Raw genomic sequence first — 16,566 nt, forward strand, 5'->3', positions numbered from 1 at the left:
ACCAATTACTTACTGTCATAACTATTGTATAATGTTTTTGACTGAACTCACAAGATAAGCTGATGCCAGAGCCAAAATAAATGAGAACTGTTATGTTAGTGCAGCATGGGTGGAGTGCAAATGCATTTCCTCTGATCCAGCATTGGGACAGCTACACTTCAAGCACAGAGCTTAACTTTAAGGAAGTTTTGTAGTCATGTTAAAAACAGGGCCATATGAGCCAACCATTTCTTCCATGATATAATTGTTGATTGAATGTTTAGTTCTCCAATTTTATTGTTTCTAAAAATAGTAACCTTCACCAGTGATGTCAAGTTGCTTTAAAACCAGTAACACGAGTTCATCAAAATACATGTTCTTTAACTGGCACTGTGTTAAAAACTACTATTTAATCCAAAGGTATTTTCACTGCTTCAGAAAATGACACAGTATGTGAAGAATTTCTGTCAAACCTTTGCACTGTATGCTCTCTCCTTTTTCAAAAGTGCATCAAAACATACAACTCTGACTGGCATGTTGTCAATTATAAATATGAAGACTACTCAGGAGAGTTTCGGCAGCTTCCGAAGTGAGTAATATTTTCTACAGTCTATCCTGTGCACCTGTAAAAAGCTTTTCTTTATTTTTGGCTTCCATATGACCGTTTATGCACTGGAGGTTTCATGCCGGGCTGCAGGCTGGAATTTTAGTTGTGGCAGGTTGTCCCACCTCTTCCTGCACTCACATGGGGGGGCATTTGGCCTGGTGCACCTCACCCACCCCCGATTTGTGCTCCTGTACAGGAGCTGGGGCAGTGAAGTTCCCAGTGCGTAAATGGTCTATGTTGTGAAAGGTCTAGACATTTGATACTTAGCACCTGTTGGGGCATCACATCTTGTTTAATGTTGCATGTTTACAGATCTTTAAATGAAAATGGGGCTTGACAGACTACAGTGGGAAATGTCTTTTGTGTAGGGTTTTGGAAGAGCTCCTTCTTACTGCAGTGTCCAGGATATGGGCATCGGTGCTCCTAAAGTTAAAGGGATTTTACAGAGCTGCCATTGAAACTGTATGAATAGGTGCAATTGGAAGAACACTCATACACAAAAAGTATTTGTATGCATGCATGGGGCTTCTTGGTTTTAGAGAAAGTGCATGCAGCATGTAATCTAAGTGGCAAATTAGTGAACCCTTATTCCCTTCTGATTTGGCACATACTTTTAAAAATGCCAGAAATAGTGCCAAATCTTAAGGCTACTGCATGAATGAACAATTTGGATTCAAACCTAATGTTAAAACTCCCCCAATTAAAATTTTAAATATTAATCATGTTGATAGAATGCTAGATGCATTCAGAGATCATGTTATGAACTTGATTCATTGCTGGTATAGTTTCACCAACTTGCTTCTCCTTCCTCCCTTTTCCTTTCTTGCATTGCGTGCTCTTGGAGTGATGGCATCCTGGTTGAAAACAAATTTCAGTTGCCATCCCAGTGGAGGTGCCTGGGTCAACAAGTCAGTTTTTCTCTACAAACTGAGGTTCCCCAACTCTAGGAGGGGTGCCAAGGAGCCATTCTCGGTGTCCACTTGCAGAGTTTGCAATTCAGTCTTGGCAGCCGTTCATTTAATGGCCCACTGCCTGATTAGATGGCATATACTTCTGGGGCAGGGGGCCAAAGGGATGAGTGACAGTTGTTGTAGGGGGTTGACTGGAAGAATGTAGACTATGCCATTAAACATGAATCCAGGTGTAGACTTCTTAGTGATGTGAAAGGTAAAGGTGATCAATCTGTTGGCATCAAGACTGCCGTTCTTTTTATGATGTGACAAATGTGTACAAAATGTTCTTCCTTTTCTCCCATAATTATGGGTGATGTCTGTTTTGTTGTCTCTGCAAACAAACTGCTCAGTGAGAGGATCCCAACAATTCTTGAATCAGCTACATTTGTAATAAGGATGTTAGGGAAATGCCATGCATGATGTATCTTTTCCAAAAAAATAGCAGGCACATCTATATATATGTTTATTTCATGTGTGTAAACATTGAAAATCTGTGGTCATTTGAGTGTGAAGCTGTCTGTTTCTGTTATGAGATCTGGGCTTTTCCCCCCTCCATAGCAAAGGAACCAAGTTAGAAAAACTTCCAGTTCATGTGTATGAAGTTGATGAAGAAGCAGATAAAGATGAGGTAAGCATATGATTTCTTGCTTTGTAAGGAACTGACCTCTGCCTCTAATTGAATTCTTGCTTTGTTTTGCTATTCCGAGCCAAACTATAGCAAAGTAAAAATAAATACTTGCAATAGGAATTACTAGTACGCTGAAGCATGTTGAAATATGTTAGGTGATTTTCCACTTTGTTCAATGTCCTGTTTTGGGCACTGGAAGCCTTTCAGTACATGAAATGCCGATCTTTGGAAGATTTCCCATTAATTTCTGTGGTTAATCTACTTTATTGATTCCTCTACTCTTGTAGATCAGGTTCATTCACTGAGCTTACTGGGAATACAAAGTACCCACCTAGACCTCTGGATCAGAATATGAGAAAAATAATTGCAGTTGATAAACTATTATGCAGCTGCTTTCTTATATAGACACTGTAGAGCAGCTAACTCTTAAAACTACAATACTTCTCTGCCTTTATCAGATTTTGACTGCTTTACATAATGGATTGGGGTACAAGAATACCCCATGAAGATCTTTTACAGAAAAGCTGGATCCAGGGAAGCATTTTTAACTGCTCGAGAAAGATACACTTGCTACAGACAACCTGAATACCTGGATAGCTTTTACCTCATGAGATATTATTCAGGCAGAAAAATGCCCCAAGGTACTAACAACATTAGAGATTAATAAAAATTAATTTTATGTGTTTTCCTTTAACATTTATGGAAGTTACTAGGTTTTCTAACATCTTAGGTTCAAAGGATAGTTGATGCTTAAAACTGGGACAAAATATTGCTTTATAAGGCAACAATACTAGTGTGAATTAGTATACAAAAATAGAAAAAAGGGGAATCTACTTAAAAGAAACCTTGTACCTTACGTGAAAGTGTTTATAGGCCTTGAATGTTTGGATAATGTGAAACACAATGAGTTCTGCCACCACACACACAAAATGTAGTGCATCTTGTTATCCTGAGTTATTAGTAGTTTGTCTCAGAGTGAAACTATGCCCCAGAATAAATTTTGGGGAAAGAAAGAAAGAAAGGAAGGAAGGAAGGAAGGAAGGAAGGAAGGAAGGAAGGAAGGAAGGAAGAAAGAAAGGAAGAAAGGAAGAAAGGAAGAAAGGAAGAAAGGAAGAAAGGAAGAAAGAAAGAAAGAAAGAAAGAAAGAAAGAAAGAAAGAAAGAAAGAAAGAAAGAAAGAAAGAAAGAAAGAAAGAAAGAAAGAAAGAAAGAAAGAAAGAAAGAAAGATCCTGCAGATTCAGTACCATGGGCTTTTTTGTAGAGAATTTAAGAGCAAAACATCGGCCGGTTCTGTATTAGATGTGCAGTTTAATCTGTTCAGCATGCATTATATTCTATATCAATTTGAAAGTACACTAGTGTTATTGTCATTGTGTCCATTGGACCCCATTGTGCTGCACAGGTGTTGATTCGTTGTAGTTCTTGGACAGGTATATAAGCAACAGTCCAGAAACTAGCAGATTGGCGCCTCACATTAGAGTGTCACTGGAGAAGTGTGTTCAAGGTTACAACCTATAAAATGATTCACTTAACAGCAGGGACCATGATATATTGGGAACAGAAGAGGGAAAGAAAGAAACAGTTAATAGTACTTTTGCCATGTTGTGACTGCTTTGAGCACTTTTCAGCTGAAGTGTGAAAAACAGCACATTTATTTTGATGTGGATCTCTTAAACTACACTGTTCTAATCTGGAGCAGAAGCTAGAGGAAGTATAATCAAACCACAATGGCAAATGCTAAATGAATAACATTTGAAAAGGTCATCTGTTAATATGAATTACAGATATTTATGTAAGGTTGTATGTGACACAATGATCATATCAGCATTCAGTGTTTTTTGTTTGATTCAAAGCAATTGGAAACATGCTCTCAATGTAACTGGGATGGGGAAATGACCTGATCTCCAGGAACCAGGAAACAACTTTCTGTTGTGAAATTACGGCATAATTGGCATCTGTTGCTTTCTATTGATGTAACAGATGGTGTGGTCTGAAGTGCATTCACAGTTCACAGTAGACGGCTAATTCTCATGCCCTGTGTTATGCACTGAAGAGAAAATGTGTAAAGGCAGCAGAGTTTGATCTACGGTAATAATATCAAAAAGTACAGAGCAGTTTGCATATAAGTGAATAGATCTTCAAATAATGCATTGTCTTTATGTGTTTATTTATTTAATTATACAGTCTTAGACCAGAATACAAAAACATAAAGGATCAAAACTAAATGCTTGTGATACTCAAGCATTTGAAACAGTTTATGTATGTATCAAAATTAAGCTAAAAATATCATTATGAAAAATTAACAGGGAGAAAAATATTAAAGTTTGAGAGATTTAGAAGTTCAGAATTTTAGATCTTTCAACGTATTTTTTGTCCTTCTGGTGAGTTTGAATCACAAACATACAGAATTTCGCCATCTGCAGAGAGATCTGAGGCTTTTCATGGAGAAGTTCTCTGATCCGCTCTGCATTGGTTTGATATGGCATTACATCTGTTAATGGGCGAATAATTTAGGAGCGTACTTGATCACAAAGCTGGCAACAGATGAGAGTGTATTCTTGTTTGTGTTTTTTGTTTTTTCCTTGTTTTTGGAATACGTATTGGTCTAGTTTGGGTTAAAGTTTGAATGGTGAAGTCTGTTCAAAGCTCATTCCCCTGAGATTACACCCATAGTTACTAGATTTTTAGTTGAAGTACTTCTAACAGAAGTAAGCTCTTTGATTGTATTACTGTTTCATCTGTTTTGCTGTTGCCTACTCATATTTTCTCTTGCTGTGACTTTCTGCTATATATACTTTGTAATATTCTGGTATGCTAACAAAGGTTGTAAAAGGTAAAGGTAAAGGTATCCCCTGTTGAGATCATCAACAAAGGTTGATGAAGTCTTAATTAGCATCATCATTAAAATCTGTCAGAAATTGCTATCAGTGTTGATAGAACTTGGCAGTTAGGTTATTGGTTTTAGGGTGGTATTGACACATCGAAAATATGAACAGGCCTTCTCGTAAAGGGGTACGAACTGTACAGTGGACGTTTACAGTATGTGCCCCATGCAACATCCTAAATCCAGTAAAATGTTGATAGCAGGCTGCTACTTGAAGAACCTAATCAAATGAGGCACTGGACTGTTTCGAGCCAGACCTGGGTTTCTGTTTATGGGGCATTAATATGCATGAAATAAAATATACTTTTTTCACCAGAGAAGGGAGCCAAGAATGTTGCTCATTTCTGCAAGTCTCCCCCCACACACTTTTTGGTAGAGAACTTAAGCATGGGGAAAAACAGACACAAGTAAAAATCTATTAAAGGTAAAGGTATCCCCTGTGCAAGCACTGAGTCATGTCTGACCCTTGGGGTGATGCCCTCCAGCGTTTTCATGGCAGACTCAATACGGGGTGGTTTGCCAGTGCCTTCCCCAGTCATTACCGTTTACCCCGTTTTACCGACCTTGGAAGGATGGAAGGTTGAGTCAGCCTTGAGCCGGCTGCTGGGATTAAACTCCCAGCCTCATGGGCAGAACTTTCAGACATTTCTGCTGCCTTACCACTCTGTGCCACAAGAGGCTCTAAAAATCTATTAAAGTGACATAAAAATTATTTTGTTGTAGCACAATTTATTTTATAGTCATGGATTTTCCTTTTATTGTAGATTGTTTTTATATTTTTAGAAAAGACATGTAAGCACATATAAGTAAAGGACTAAATACTGTCTCTACTTCTTTCTAAATAGGATGCAGCATCCCTAGGGTCCCAGAAGGGGGGCATTACAAAACAAGGATGGCTGTACAAAGGCAACATGAACAGTGCTATTAGTGTGACTATGCGGGTATGCGTGACCTCTTCTACTGTATTTATAAACTCTTACTGGAATGCAATGACGTGCCCAGTTATACATGTGTTAAGCGTTATTGATTTCAGTATCAGTTATGGTTATGTAATATTTTGTAGCATGGTAGCCAGAATCCAGAGACTTCGCTGGAACTTGTTGGTAGCTCATCCCGTTTGATCTGCAGTGTTCCCAATCTTCAAGCCATTGCTTGAAAAATCAAAAACATAACTGCTGGTTCATTCCCTCTTCCACCCTCCCCTTGTGTGATGTAATCCCTTCCTTCTTTTTTTCTTCCTCATCAAGGCATAATTTGCCCAGTCTATATATAATGATATTATATAATGATATATATGATATAATGTGGTTTGCCAAGAGAGTGGAGGACAGCTACACACATGTGCCTGATTATGATTCTAGTTAACCAATCAGATATATGGCCAGTGATGTAACTTGACGAGTCAGTTGTGTTGCTAACCAGGTGACTCAAGCAGTGAAGTGGATTGCCTTAATGCAGGGGTAGTCAAACTGCGGCCCTCCAGATGTCCATGGACTACAATTCCCAGGAGCCCCTGCCAGCCTTCGCTGGCGGGGGCTCGTGGGAATTGTAGTCCATGGACATCTGGAGGGCCGCAGTTTGACTACCCCTGCCTTAATGAGACCGTATACTTTATAGCTTTATAGCAAGCACCTTCCCTTGTCCCATAAGTCTTTGCACTAACAAGATGGTATGGGTCCTCCCAGATTATTTTGGCCTTGAAACTGCTAAGCCTCATGGTCTGCCTGCACCTGTGACAACCTTCCATCTCCTAATCTTGTTCTTTGAAGTTATTTCATTGAGAACTTGACTTTAGTTCTCAGAGAGAGAAAAGCTTCTATGATGTATTCTTGGGCCTCAGCCTGAACCTTTGTTTTAATTGACAAAAAAAAACCCATAAAAAGGGACCAGCCTCTTGACAGGGGGTTAATGTACAAAAATTGAGTATGCATCTTTGTTTTGTGTGTGTGTCATTTTTAATACAGTTTTATTGTTCTCAACTAGTCATTCAAAAGAAGATTTTTCCACCTACTCCAACTTGGTGACGGGTCATATAATCTCAATTTCTACAAAGATGAGAAGATATCTAAAGAACCGAAGGGGTCGATATTTCTGGATTCCTGCATGGGGGTGGTCCAGGTAAATATAGCATTGATGCTCTTAAGTACTTTGTTGTACAGAGTGGGGGTGTGCCATTTAATCTTTGGTTTGTGTCTATTGAAAAAAATTAAGTATTTCTGAAAAATCTTAGATCCCAATACCGGTAGGGTATTCAGATCCAGACGTTTTTGGCAATCCCAAATATTTTGGAGGGGACCATAGACCTGAGAAGAAAACACTTTGTTAAAGTTTGGGGCTGGCTTGGCTACTCCTTGTGCATGATTTAAACTAGTACTACACTGTGGAGAACAGGCAATTTAGGACTGTATGAAGGTCTAATAGGAAAATGAGCAGTACTGTTAAATGTTTTGCATAACTTCTTGTGTGGGATTTTGGTTCTGGGAGCTTTATTACAGTTGTAGCCACCCTCCCAAATGTTTTCACTTGACCTTTTCAATATTAACTTCTAATTTAAAAAAAAAAGCTTTTGAAGCAAAACATGTATAAGCTCTGAGCCGAAGTCTTGCCAACAGCCAGGGCCAAAAGGGAGGTTGTTTGTGTGTGTGTGCTGATTGTGCGGCCTATTCAAAGGAATTTATGTAGCTGTCCTGGTGGAATAAACCTGGAAACAACTGAGTTCTCGGATTTCTGGCAGTTATTACTGCATTGTAGCATCAGGGTTTCCTGAATGACTTATCTGCCCTTGAATCTGGATTTTGGCCTGCGGAACTCGGCCTTCATTGTTCTGGTGGATAATCTCCATCTGAACATGGGTGAAGGGCATGCATCCCTGTTTTGTTTTGAACTATCAGCAGTCTTTAGAGACTGAAATTTTCATTAGAGAAAGAATTCTTAAACAGATTAAATAGATTTGTGTGGTTTCCTCTGACCATGTGCAGAGAGCTGAGAACTCTTTTGTTGGCTCCTGGGGATGTGGCTTGTAGAGTTCCACTGAGGTTGGCATTCTCACCCATGCTGTTCAATATAATATTAATGTGAGGTCTTTGGAATTGGGTATCATCAGTTTGCTGATGACGTTCAACTGTGTTTTTCTGTATCTTAGCCACCTGAAGCAGTCACCTCTGTTCTTTGGCCAGAGTGTATCTGCGGTGAGAGCTCCCATCTCAGGACTTTATGGCACAGAAACCTTCTTGGCAAGACAGCGGTGATGCTGACTTGCAAGGCTGGCTTCTTGGAGGATGTTACGTACCCCATTTTAATAGATTAAAAGCTTAGGGGGTCTTATTGGACCCATCTCTATCATTAGAAACGTAGGTTTGGGACTGTGACAAAAAGTGCATTTTTTCAATTACTTGTAGCATTTGTCCCCTTTTGGGCTCTTCTTGATTTCCTTCTTAGACTTGGACACTGCTGACCAGGCTTTCCTGGTCCCATGCTATAATGACCTCGAGACCAAATTAATTCAGTGTGCTGTATACTGGGATTTCTTTGAAGACCATCCAAATATTTCAGCCAGCACAAAATGGAGTAGCCTAGTTGTTATAAGGTTTTAGCTGCTACATACACATTTCATGTTTTAGCAAGTGTTGCATTGGCTACTTGTGTTTCCTGGTTTAAAGTGCTGGTACTTAACCTTTCAAGTCCTTAATGGCTCGGGGACCATATGTTTCCAGTATTGCCTCTCCTGCTGTGTTCCCATTAGGCAGTTGTACTCTTCAGATCAGGGTGTACTGGTTCTTTCAGGTAAACATGCAAATAAATACAGTCATGTCCTGTTGTCAGGTATTTTCAGTTGTTGCTCCTGTGTTATGGCATGGCCTTTCTGAATGTTTAAGGATACCCCTGAGGCTTTTAAGTCTGAGGTCTCCTCAGCTGACAACACAAGTTGATGATATGTTGATTGATTATTGTATTATATAAGTTTTATGGATGGATATGTTGCAACATATCCCCCTGGGAAGACACCCTACCATGCTTGTTCTATCAGTGGGGACCGGAAGTTGTTGCCCTGGCAGGGGGGACCGTTTCACAGGGGCGGGGGGGGGGGGCTTGTTTTTGCCACCATTCTTTTTGTACTTGTTAATGTTAATTTTTATTTTTTTTAAGCTTTAATGGTTTTTATTTTATTTTTGTAACCCACCATGAGCCAGCATGCCGGGAGTGGTGGGGAATAAATCCAATAAATAAATAAAAATAAATAATATAATATAATTATTGTTACCCATCTTGAGTCCCTTTGCGGGAGAGAGGCTGGATAAAAGTTTTCAAAATAAGGAAATCTAAACAGAGCAAAATCTAATAAAAATTATTTTGCAGATAAATGTATGTTTTTATGCTTTGTTGTATCTTCATTCCCTTCTATAGCGCTGTTTTAAAATGTGCGGAATCTATTGTTTGAAAAACCCAACCAAACTTCCCAATATAGTCCCTATAATCCCCGAACATAGAGTTTGAATGGACCTCCAGGGTAATTTAGTCCAACCCCTTGCAGAATTACAGGAAATTCACACCTACCTGCACACCCACAGTGACCCCAATTCCATGCCCAGATGATGCCTCTCTATTATGTAGGCCCTCCATTGTATGCAGTGAATGTGCCTTGTGTTATACGCAGTGAGCAATAGCTGCTGTATTAAATTTAAAGAACACAGATAGATACAAGTATACATTGAGTGCCTTGACTGTGGTGCTGTGTAGATTCATGGGCATATAGCTTAGCCCATTTGGAGCAAGGCCAAGGAAGTCTTGTTCTTCTAGACCTTACCTTTCATTTGAGCTCTAAAAATTCCACTAGTCTGACTTCCCTCACCTAACATTTCTGTTCTGAGATTCTACTCTTGTAGCCGACTGATAGCTCCTTCCAGTTAAAGAGTCCCTGTTCACTTGGATCTTGGGTACAGAAAAGTGCAGGTCCCTTCTCTGCAGTACATTGTGAGTTGGAGGAGGGTTTTCTGTAGCAAAGTTAAAATTGTCTAGGGTCCCCCGCTACATTTCCATCTACCCCTAGGACTAGAAAAAGAGCTAAGATTCTTTATCATGTTCACTCAGATAAACCTTTCCCTTAACTATTGCAGGTAGATTTCTTTTTAATGTGTGTGCCTTATCTGAACGGTAGTTTTGCCGAAACCAATTGAATGTGCCCATCTCTTTCTAACTTGTTGTTTCAGCATGGCTTCCACAACAATGATGTAACTCTTAATTCAAGAATGCCTGCTCATTGTATTTCTTTGTGAGTGTAGAAAGATAGTGAGAAAAATTGGGGGGGGGGGGAGGGCAGGGCAGATAAGAAAAACCTAGCTATTGTGGCCAGTATCACAATGCCATTTTTTTCCATTGCAGAACAACAAAGTCCGACGTTTTGCCTTCGAGCTCAAGATGCAAGACAAGAGTAGCTATCTTCTGGCAGCAGACAGCGAAATAGAAATGGAAGAGTGGATAACAACGCTGAACAAAATTCTCCAATTAAATTTTGAAGCTGCAATGCAAGAAAAAAGAAATGGAGACCCTCATGAGGGTAAATGCAAGTTATTTTTTCCTACAAATTTGAGGTTTTGTAGTTGCTTACACCATCACTGTATTCAGGAATCCTTTGGTGACTGAGCCATAACATTGCTCTGTTCGCTACAGAACCAAGTATCTGATATTCAGAGTTAGAATTCTTAGCTAAACATTTCCTTGCTATAATGGCTAGTAACTACTGATTCTCTCTGAATTGGTGAAGTCTTCTTGGTCTCTCTTCAGTAAGTACATATACTTCTAATATATTATGAATCCTTTGGCACAATGTGTCATTCATGCACTATTTTCCAGCAATCAGAACAGTCCTCCCTCCTGACCTCACCTTAATAGCAAAAACTTTTAAATTGTTCTGTCTTCTCCAGGAAGTTATATTCTCTCTCTCTCTCTCTCTCTCTCTCTCTCTCTCTCTCTCTCTCTCTCTCTCTCTCTCTCTCTCTCTCTCTATCTATCTATCTATCTATCTATCTATCTATCTATCTATCTATCTATCTATCTATCTATCATCTATCACCTATCTAACTTATTTTCTTAGATTTTTATGCTGCCCTCCCATATGGCCCAGGGCGGTTTACATGGGAACGTCGTGGGATATATAGAACGTCATACATTAATAATGGTCACAAGAACATATCAGTAACAATTTTAACAATGAATATAAGTTTAACAGGTTACCATAATTAACTCATTAATTTCAATAGAACAACTTTAACAGAACCCCTAGGGAGGTCAGAATCATTCAGATTATGGAGGGTATGGCTTGAAGGGGACTGCCGGATGATTTTAATAATGTTGATGGCATGATGACAATGCACACTCCAGATATTAAAAAGGAATGCTCTTCTTACATCTATCACATAAGAGTTCCACGATCAGACCCTTCACTACAGTGGGCCGAAGCAAGATCTAAACATTGCCTTCGAGATATTTTAATGGCAGATAGTGTCTACTGAAGTGATTGCTAACATGGTACTTAGTAGGGTTGTGGGGGGCAGCATCCAAATTGGCCGTTCCAGGCTGATGCAGCCAGCGCTGCGTTGTGTGTGGGGGGGGAGGGGAGGCACGTGTGGCAGTGTGGCAGTCGGTGCACATACGCAGGTGCGGAGCTCCATGCCTGCGTGTGCGTGCCCACTGACGCAGAGGAGCCCACGTCTCTCCCCTCCCCCCGGCGTGGCACTGGCTGCATTGGCCTGGAACGGCCAATTTGGACACCGCCGCACACAACCGTAGTGCCTAGTGGTGTGTTTTCTGGCTTCCACTTGCTTCTTCCTTACATCAAAGTCCCAGTCCTGGCTTTCTTCCACATCATTGGAGTAGGAGCTGCTTTAGAACAGCCATGAAGCCATCACTGTTGAGAACGTTTGGCTTGCAGCATTGACAGTATTTGTGATTGATTCTGGATCCTAATGCAGCCACTTAATATTGGTGCCCTCCTAATGTTCTCAATATCCCCAACAAGAGTGGGGAAACCTGATCTACTTTTGCATTGTGTTATCAGTTGGCAAAACTACAGCAACCTCCTTGGGCTCACTGTAATTGAACTTTGACTACAGCCTTCTTGAAAGAAAATTTCCTTCAACAGGGATAGCTTTTGCCTTCATCCTGCACTATCTTCTTCACCCTGAGGATGACAGGATGCTATTTTTGGCCAAAGTGTGTTTTGAACTATTTTTTTTAATGAGGGGACCCTAGCATCGACTTCCTGGCAAACTAGCTTGCTAATATTTCTACTTTAAAATTCCCTGGAGTTGCATCTGCACCAGCACAGAGCTCCATGTGACTGCACAGGATATCAGTTACAAGCAAGCAACCTGACCCAACATGATGGTTGCCACTTGGATGCAGTCCATTCTGAAGTGGCTGCCGCTGAAGAACTCCAAGCAAGTCCACATTCCTCCAGTTTCAGAGTATTTGAAAATATGGGGTATTGATTACTATACTATGGTTTGCAACAATAATCTCTTTTACAACTGACCAAAGTTGCTAGTTTTTAAATTTTGTAACCCGCCTAAAGTTACCAATGGTTTATCATAGTTTCATTTTTAAATTTCCAGATGATGAACAAAACAAGATGGACAGCTCCTCATCCAGTTTAGATAGTTACCTTCCTGAAATTACCAAGGTATTGTTGTGCTTTTTCCTTTGAGTATGAATCAGTGCTGAAATTGTGAGATGTAATCCCAATTAAGGGAGATTTGTTTTATATTGGCATACATCCATTTACATCCCACCCCCACAAATAGCAGTGATGTCACTGCGCTGGGGGGGGAGTGTAATTGTTAGGGGAGGTTTCAACATTCTTATATAATCCCCCCTTTTCCTGAGTTCTAACAGGGAGAGATAAAGATTCACTCACTTTACCCTTTTTCTGCGTACATTTTTCGTTCCTTCTAGGGAGAAAAGGAAGACATACACTTTACACATTTTTTCATGGGAGATAAGGATGAAGCAGAACCTTGACTGAGATAAGGTTGCTTGGAGATCAGCAGGCCAAATAACAAATTTACAGGGAGGGGGGTGGTTAGGAAGAAATTTAACATCTTTAAAATATAGCAAACCTAATATGCACTCACAATTTAGAGGCAATTATAAGAATCTCAGTCTTGTTTGACAGTGTAACTTTCATGATAGACATAAAATTCCTTTGTGATTGTTGTTGTTAGTTGCAAAGTCATGTCCGACCCATTGCAACCCCATGGACAATGACCCTCCAGGCCTTCCTGTCCTCTACCATTCCCTGGAGTCCATTTAAGTTCGCACTGACTGCTTCAGTGACTCCATCCAGCCACCTCATTCTCTGTCATCCCCTTCTTCTTTTGCACTCAATCGCTGCTAGCATTAGGCTCTTCTCCAGGGAGTCCTTCCTTCTCATGAGGTGGCCAAAGTATTTGAGTTTCATCTTCAGGATCTGGCCTTCTAAAGAGCAGTCAGGGCTGATCTCCTCTAAGACTAAAATTCCTTAGCAGTAGTCAAATTTTGTCACATTTGAGGGTAGAGATGAAGTCTGTGATATACTTGTTAATATTAAGCAGTCCTGAAAATTGGTGGATTTTCCAGATGTTTCTGTATGTTCCTCTTCTTTCTGATTTCATTTCAAAGCATATCCCCTAATGCTTGTTTGTAATATGGTAAATATGAAGGAGAAAGTATTACTAAAACCCTCATATAGACTTTTTCACAGTAGTCAGGCTCCCCCTCCTCCATCGCATAGTCTTGTTTTTAGAAGAGTAGATACGCTACTAGTTAATGAGACCTCTTCCAAACCACTTTTAGTCAAAGTGAGCGATTGAATGAGATAAATTATCCTTAAACAACTTACACTGAAGAATGTAAAAGGGTGACCCAAAAGCCTGTGTTAACTTAGATGATCTACGACAGGGGTAGTCAACCTGTGGTCCTCCAGATATCAGTGGACTACAATTCCCATGAGCCAGTGTTTGCTGGCAGGGGCTCATGGGAATTGTAGTCCATGAAAATCTGGAGGACCACAGGTTGACTACCCCTGATCTATGAAACTCAGACATAAAGCTGGTAGCAGTAGGGGCTGGCTCGGTTTCTCCTGCAGCGCTGTTTAAATAGTGAGTGTAGCACTAAGTCCGGAGCCTGGATGAGGACGAAAGAGGAGCTGTTGCTGGAACTGGCGCACATTAGAACTGGGCAGAAGGCAGTGAAAGTTCTGGTGAAAGGCAGTGGCTGGTTCTCATTTCAAAACAGAGTGGGGGAGAGGATGAGCAAGCAGAGAAAGGTGCACTTTCAGGGTGTTTTTTTTTTTTGGGTGGGGATTCATTTCCTGTTTTGGGGAGGACTTCTCTTGGTTTATTAAACCCCTGAAGTGGGGGGGGAAGTGTCAAATCGAGGGATCTCCAGGCCCCAGTGGGGGGTCTAGTGTCCCTAAGGAGAGTGGGGAGCCATAGCTTGTAGGATAGTGAAAATCAACATGCCTAATCTGCTAACCCTTTTTCTCACTTACACCCTATTCCTCCGTGGTTCGCTTCCTGGCTGTTCTGGTGGTTTTCAGTTGAATCAGTCTGCTACGCTTGATTCTTGACTTAATATCGCTGGAAGGTTACTTCGATAAAGTTTTAGTGGAAGGTTACTTCAATGAAGTTTTAGCCTGATCTCATCCCATCAATGAGTTAACCCCTTCTGCTTCCTTCCTCTACCGTAGTCAAATGTGGCAATGTGTCCCTTTATCTATGCAGAATCATTCTTGCCTACAATAAGCTGCCCACCCCCAACTCACTTGGGAAGGAACTTGCAGCCCCTTCTCTGTGCTCCCACTGTCTTTCTGTGCTCACAGCTGCTGGTCGCAACCAGGCTGCAGCCAAGATGGAGCTGGTTAGGCCAAGACTGTACTGCTAGGCAACTCCACAGTGCACTCTAAGTTCTTATGAAATTTGATGAGATCTTTGTCAACAATCTCAGTTTAGGGGATTTAAGCATGATTGCCTTCGATCACTCAGCAGGTTCTCAGCTGGTAGTTTGAGGCTGGTTCTTTTGTTAGGGTATACATGTTTTGTTAGGGTATACATGTTTACTTGTCAGCCTCTGCAAGTAAGATTCCATAGTGGGCATGAGTGGAGATGCTACATAGTGTGCATGTGAGCTATGTGTGGGAGGGTGTGGATGCAGGCTGCCCCTGATTTTGGTTCCAATGGACTAAGGAAGATTGGGAAACCCGAGTGGATCCTGGGAGCCAGCTTGGTGTAGTGGTTAGGAGTGCGGACTTCTAATCTGGTGAATCGAGTTTGGTTCCTCGCTCCTCCTCCACAAGCAGTCAGCTGGGTGACCTTGGGCTCGCCACAGCACTGATAAAGCTGTTCTAACCGAGCAGGAATACCAGGGCTCTCTCAGCCCCACCGACCTCACAGGATGTCTGTTGTGGGGAGAGGAAAGGGAAGGCTATTGTAAGCTACTTTGAGGCTCCTTCTGGTAGAGAAAAGAGGCACATAACAACCAACTCTTCTGCTTCTCCTCACCTGTATCTGAACCATTGTGCATTTTTTTCCCAATCCATATTTTAGGGCTATGTTCAGAATAAGATGTATCAGTGCTAAGTATGTCTGCCTTTTCCATCACAGATGCTTTCATTAAATATATATTGAGATAGAGATGGATAAATATATGCTCTCCGTCAACATTCCCAACAGTAATTTGTTGCTACTTATAGGGCTGCTTCCTTCTTTTTAAAAGAGGAGCTCGGGTGTTGAACTTTGCAGAGTCCTTTACAGAGCTGATAGTATCTTCCTAGTTGCAGGTGGTGCCCAAATCTCCTACATTGAGTCCTTTCTGAAACCAAAATACCTCCAAACAGGATGTGTGTTGGTGAGGAAAGTTATATTTTAGTGCAAAAATAAGCAATGTGCTGGAGTTACAAAAATAGACCCTGTTTTTAGAGAACCATGCTGAACTCTGGCAAATGAGAAGTGTGCCATGTTATGCTAACAGTCTGTTCTCAACCATTTTGTACTTCCTTTTCACCTCCCACGACCACTCATTAAATTTTCCTTCTTCTAAGAAAAGGAATTTCCCTCCTTCATCTTGCTCTGTTCTGCTGGCTCCTTGTCACCATGCGCGTGTGTTAGCCTTCGCAGGCTCTTGCCACCTTTGTGCTTTCATCATTTCACAATATGAACAAGGGTATGCAAAAATTCTACAGCTATTCTCTGGGAAGACTTGCCTCTAAATCTCCTTCAAACAAACATGAAGGGGAAAGGAGGGAGCTTAAACGAAATGTGCGCTGAAGAAAAGAAAAGAAAATGGATAAGTTTTGAAGGATTTGCTCAAAACACTGATTGGTTGCCTTCTCTCCTGTTAGCTCACCTTGCTTTTATCATTGCATGTTTAAGTTAATGTTGCTTAGAGAGCAGGCCTGTTTTTGTTTGTTTGTTTGTTACTTCTTTTATACCCCATCTTTTCTTCCCGTAGGGATCCAAAGCAGCTTATATTGTTCTCCTCT

General features: G+C 40.8%; 1 protein-coding gene across 15 annotated transcripts in view; it reads left to right on the forward strand.

Annotated features, from left to right (window-relative positions):
* Positions 1 to 16,566, forward strand: part of DOCK9 (dedicator of cytokinesis 9) — a 158,043-nt gene that overhangs the window by 70,590 nt on the left and 70,887 nt on the right. For all 15 annotated transcript variants that reach the window (XM_077343830.1, XM_077343842.1, XM_077343839.1 and 12 more), the window contains exons 4-9: positions 486 to 568; positions 2,098 to 2,167; positions 5,897 to 5,992; positions 7,035 to 7,169; positions 10,431 to 10,605; positions 12,662 to 12,729. In XM_077343830.1, the coding sequence (XP_077199945.1) occupies positions 486 to 568; positions 2,098 to 2,167; positions 5,897 to 5,992; positions 7,035 to 7,169; positions 10,431 to 10,605; positions 12,662 to 12,729 (627 nt within the window). The remainder of the gene's footprint in view (positions 1 to 485; positions 569 to 2,097; positions 2,168 to 5,896; positions 5,993 to 7,034; positions 7,170 to 10,430; positions 10,606 to 12,661; positions 12,730 to 16,566) is intronic.

This window comes from Paroedura picta, chromosome 6 (assembly GCF_049243985.1).
Source record: "Paroedura picta isolate Pp20150507F chromosome 6, Ppicta_v3.0, whole genome shotgun sequence".
In the NCBI taxonomy this organism is placed as follows: Eukaryota; Metazoa; Chordata; class Lepidosauria; order Squamata; family Gekkonidae; genus Paroedura; species Paroedura picta.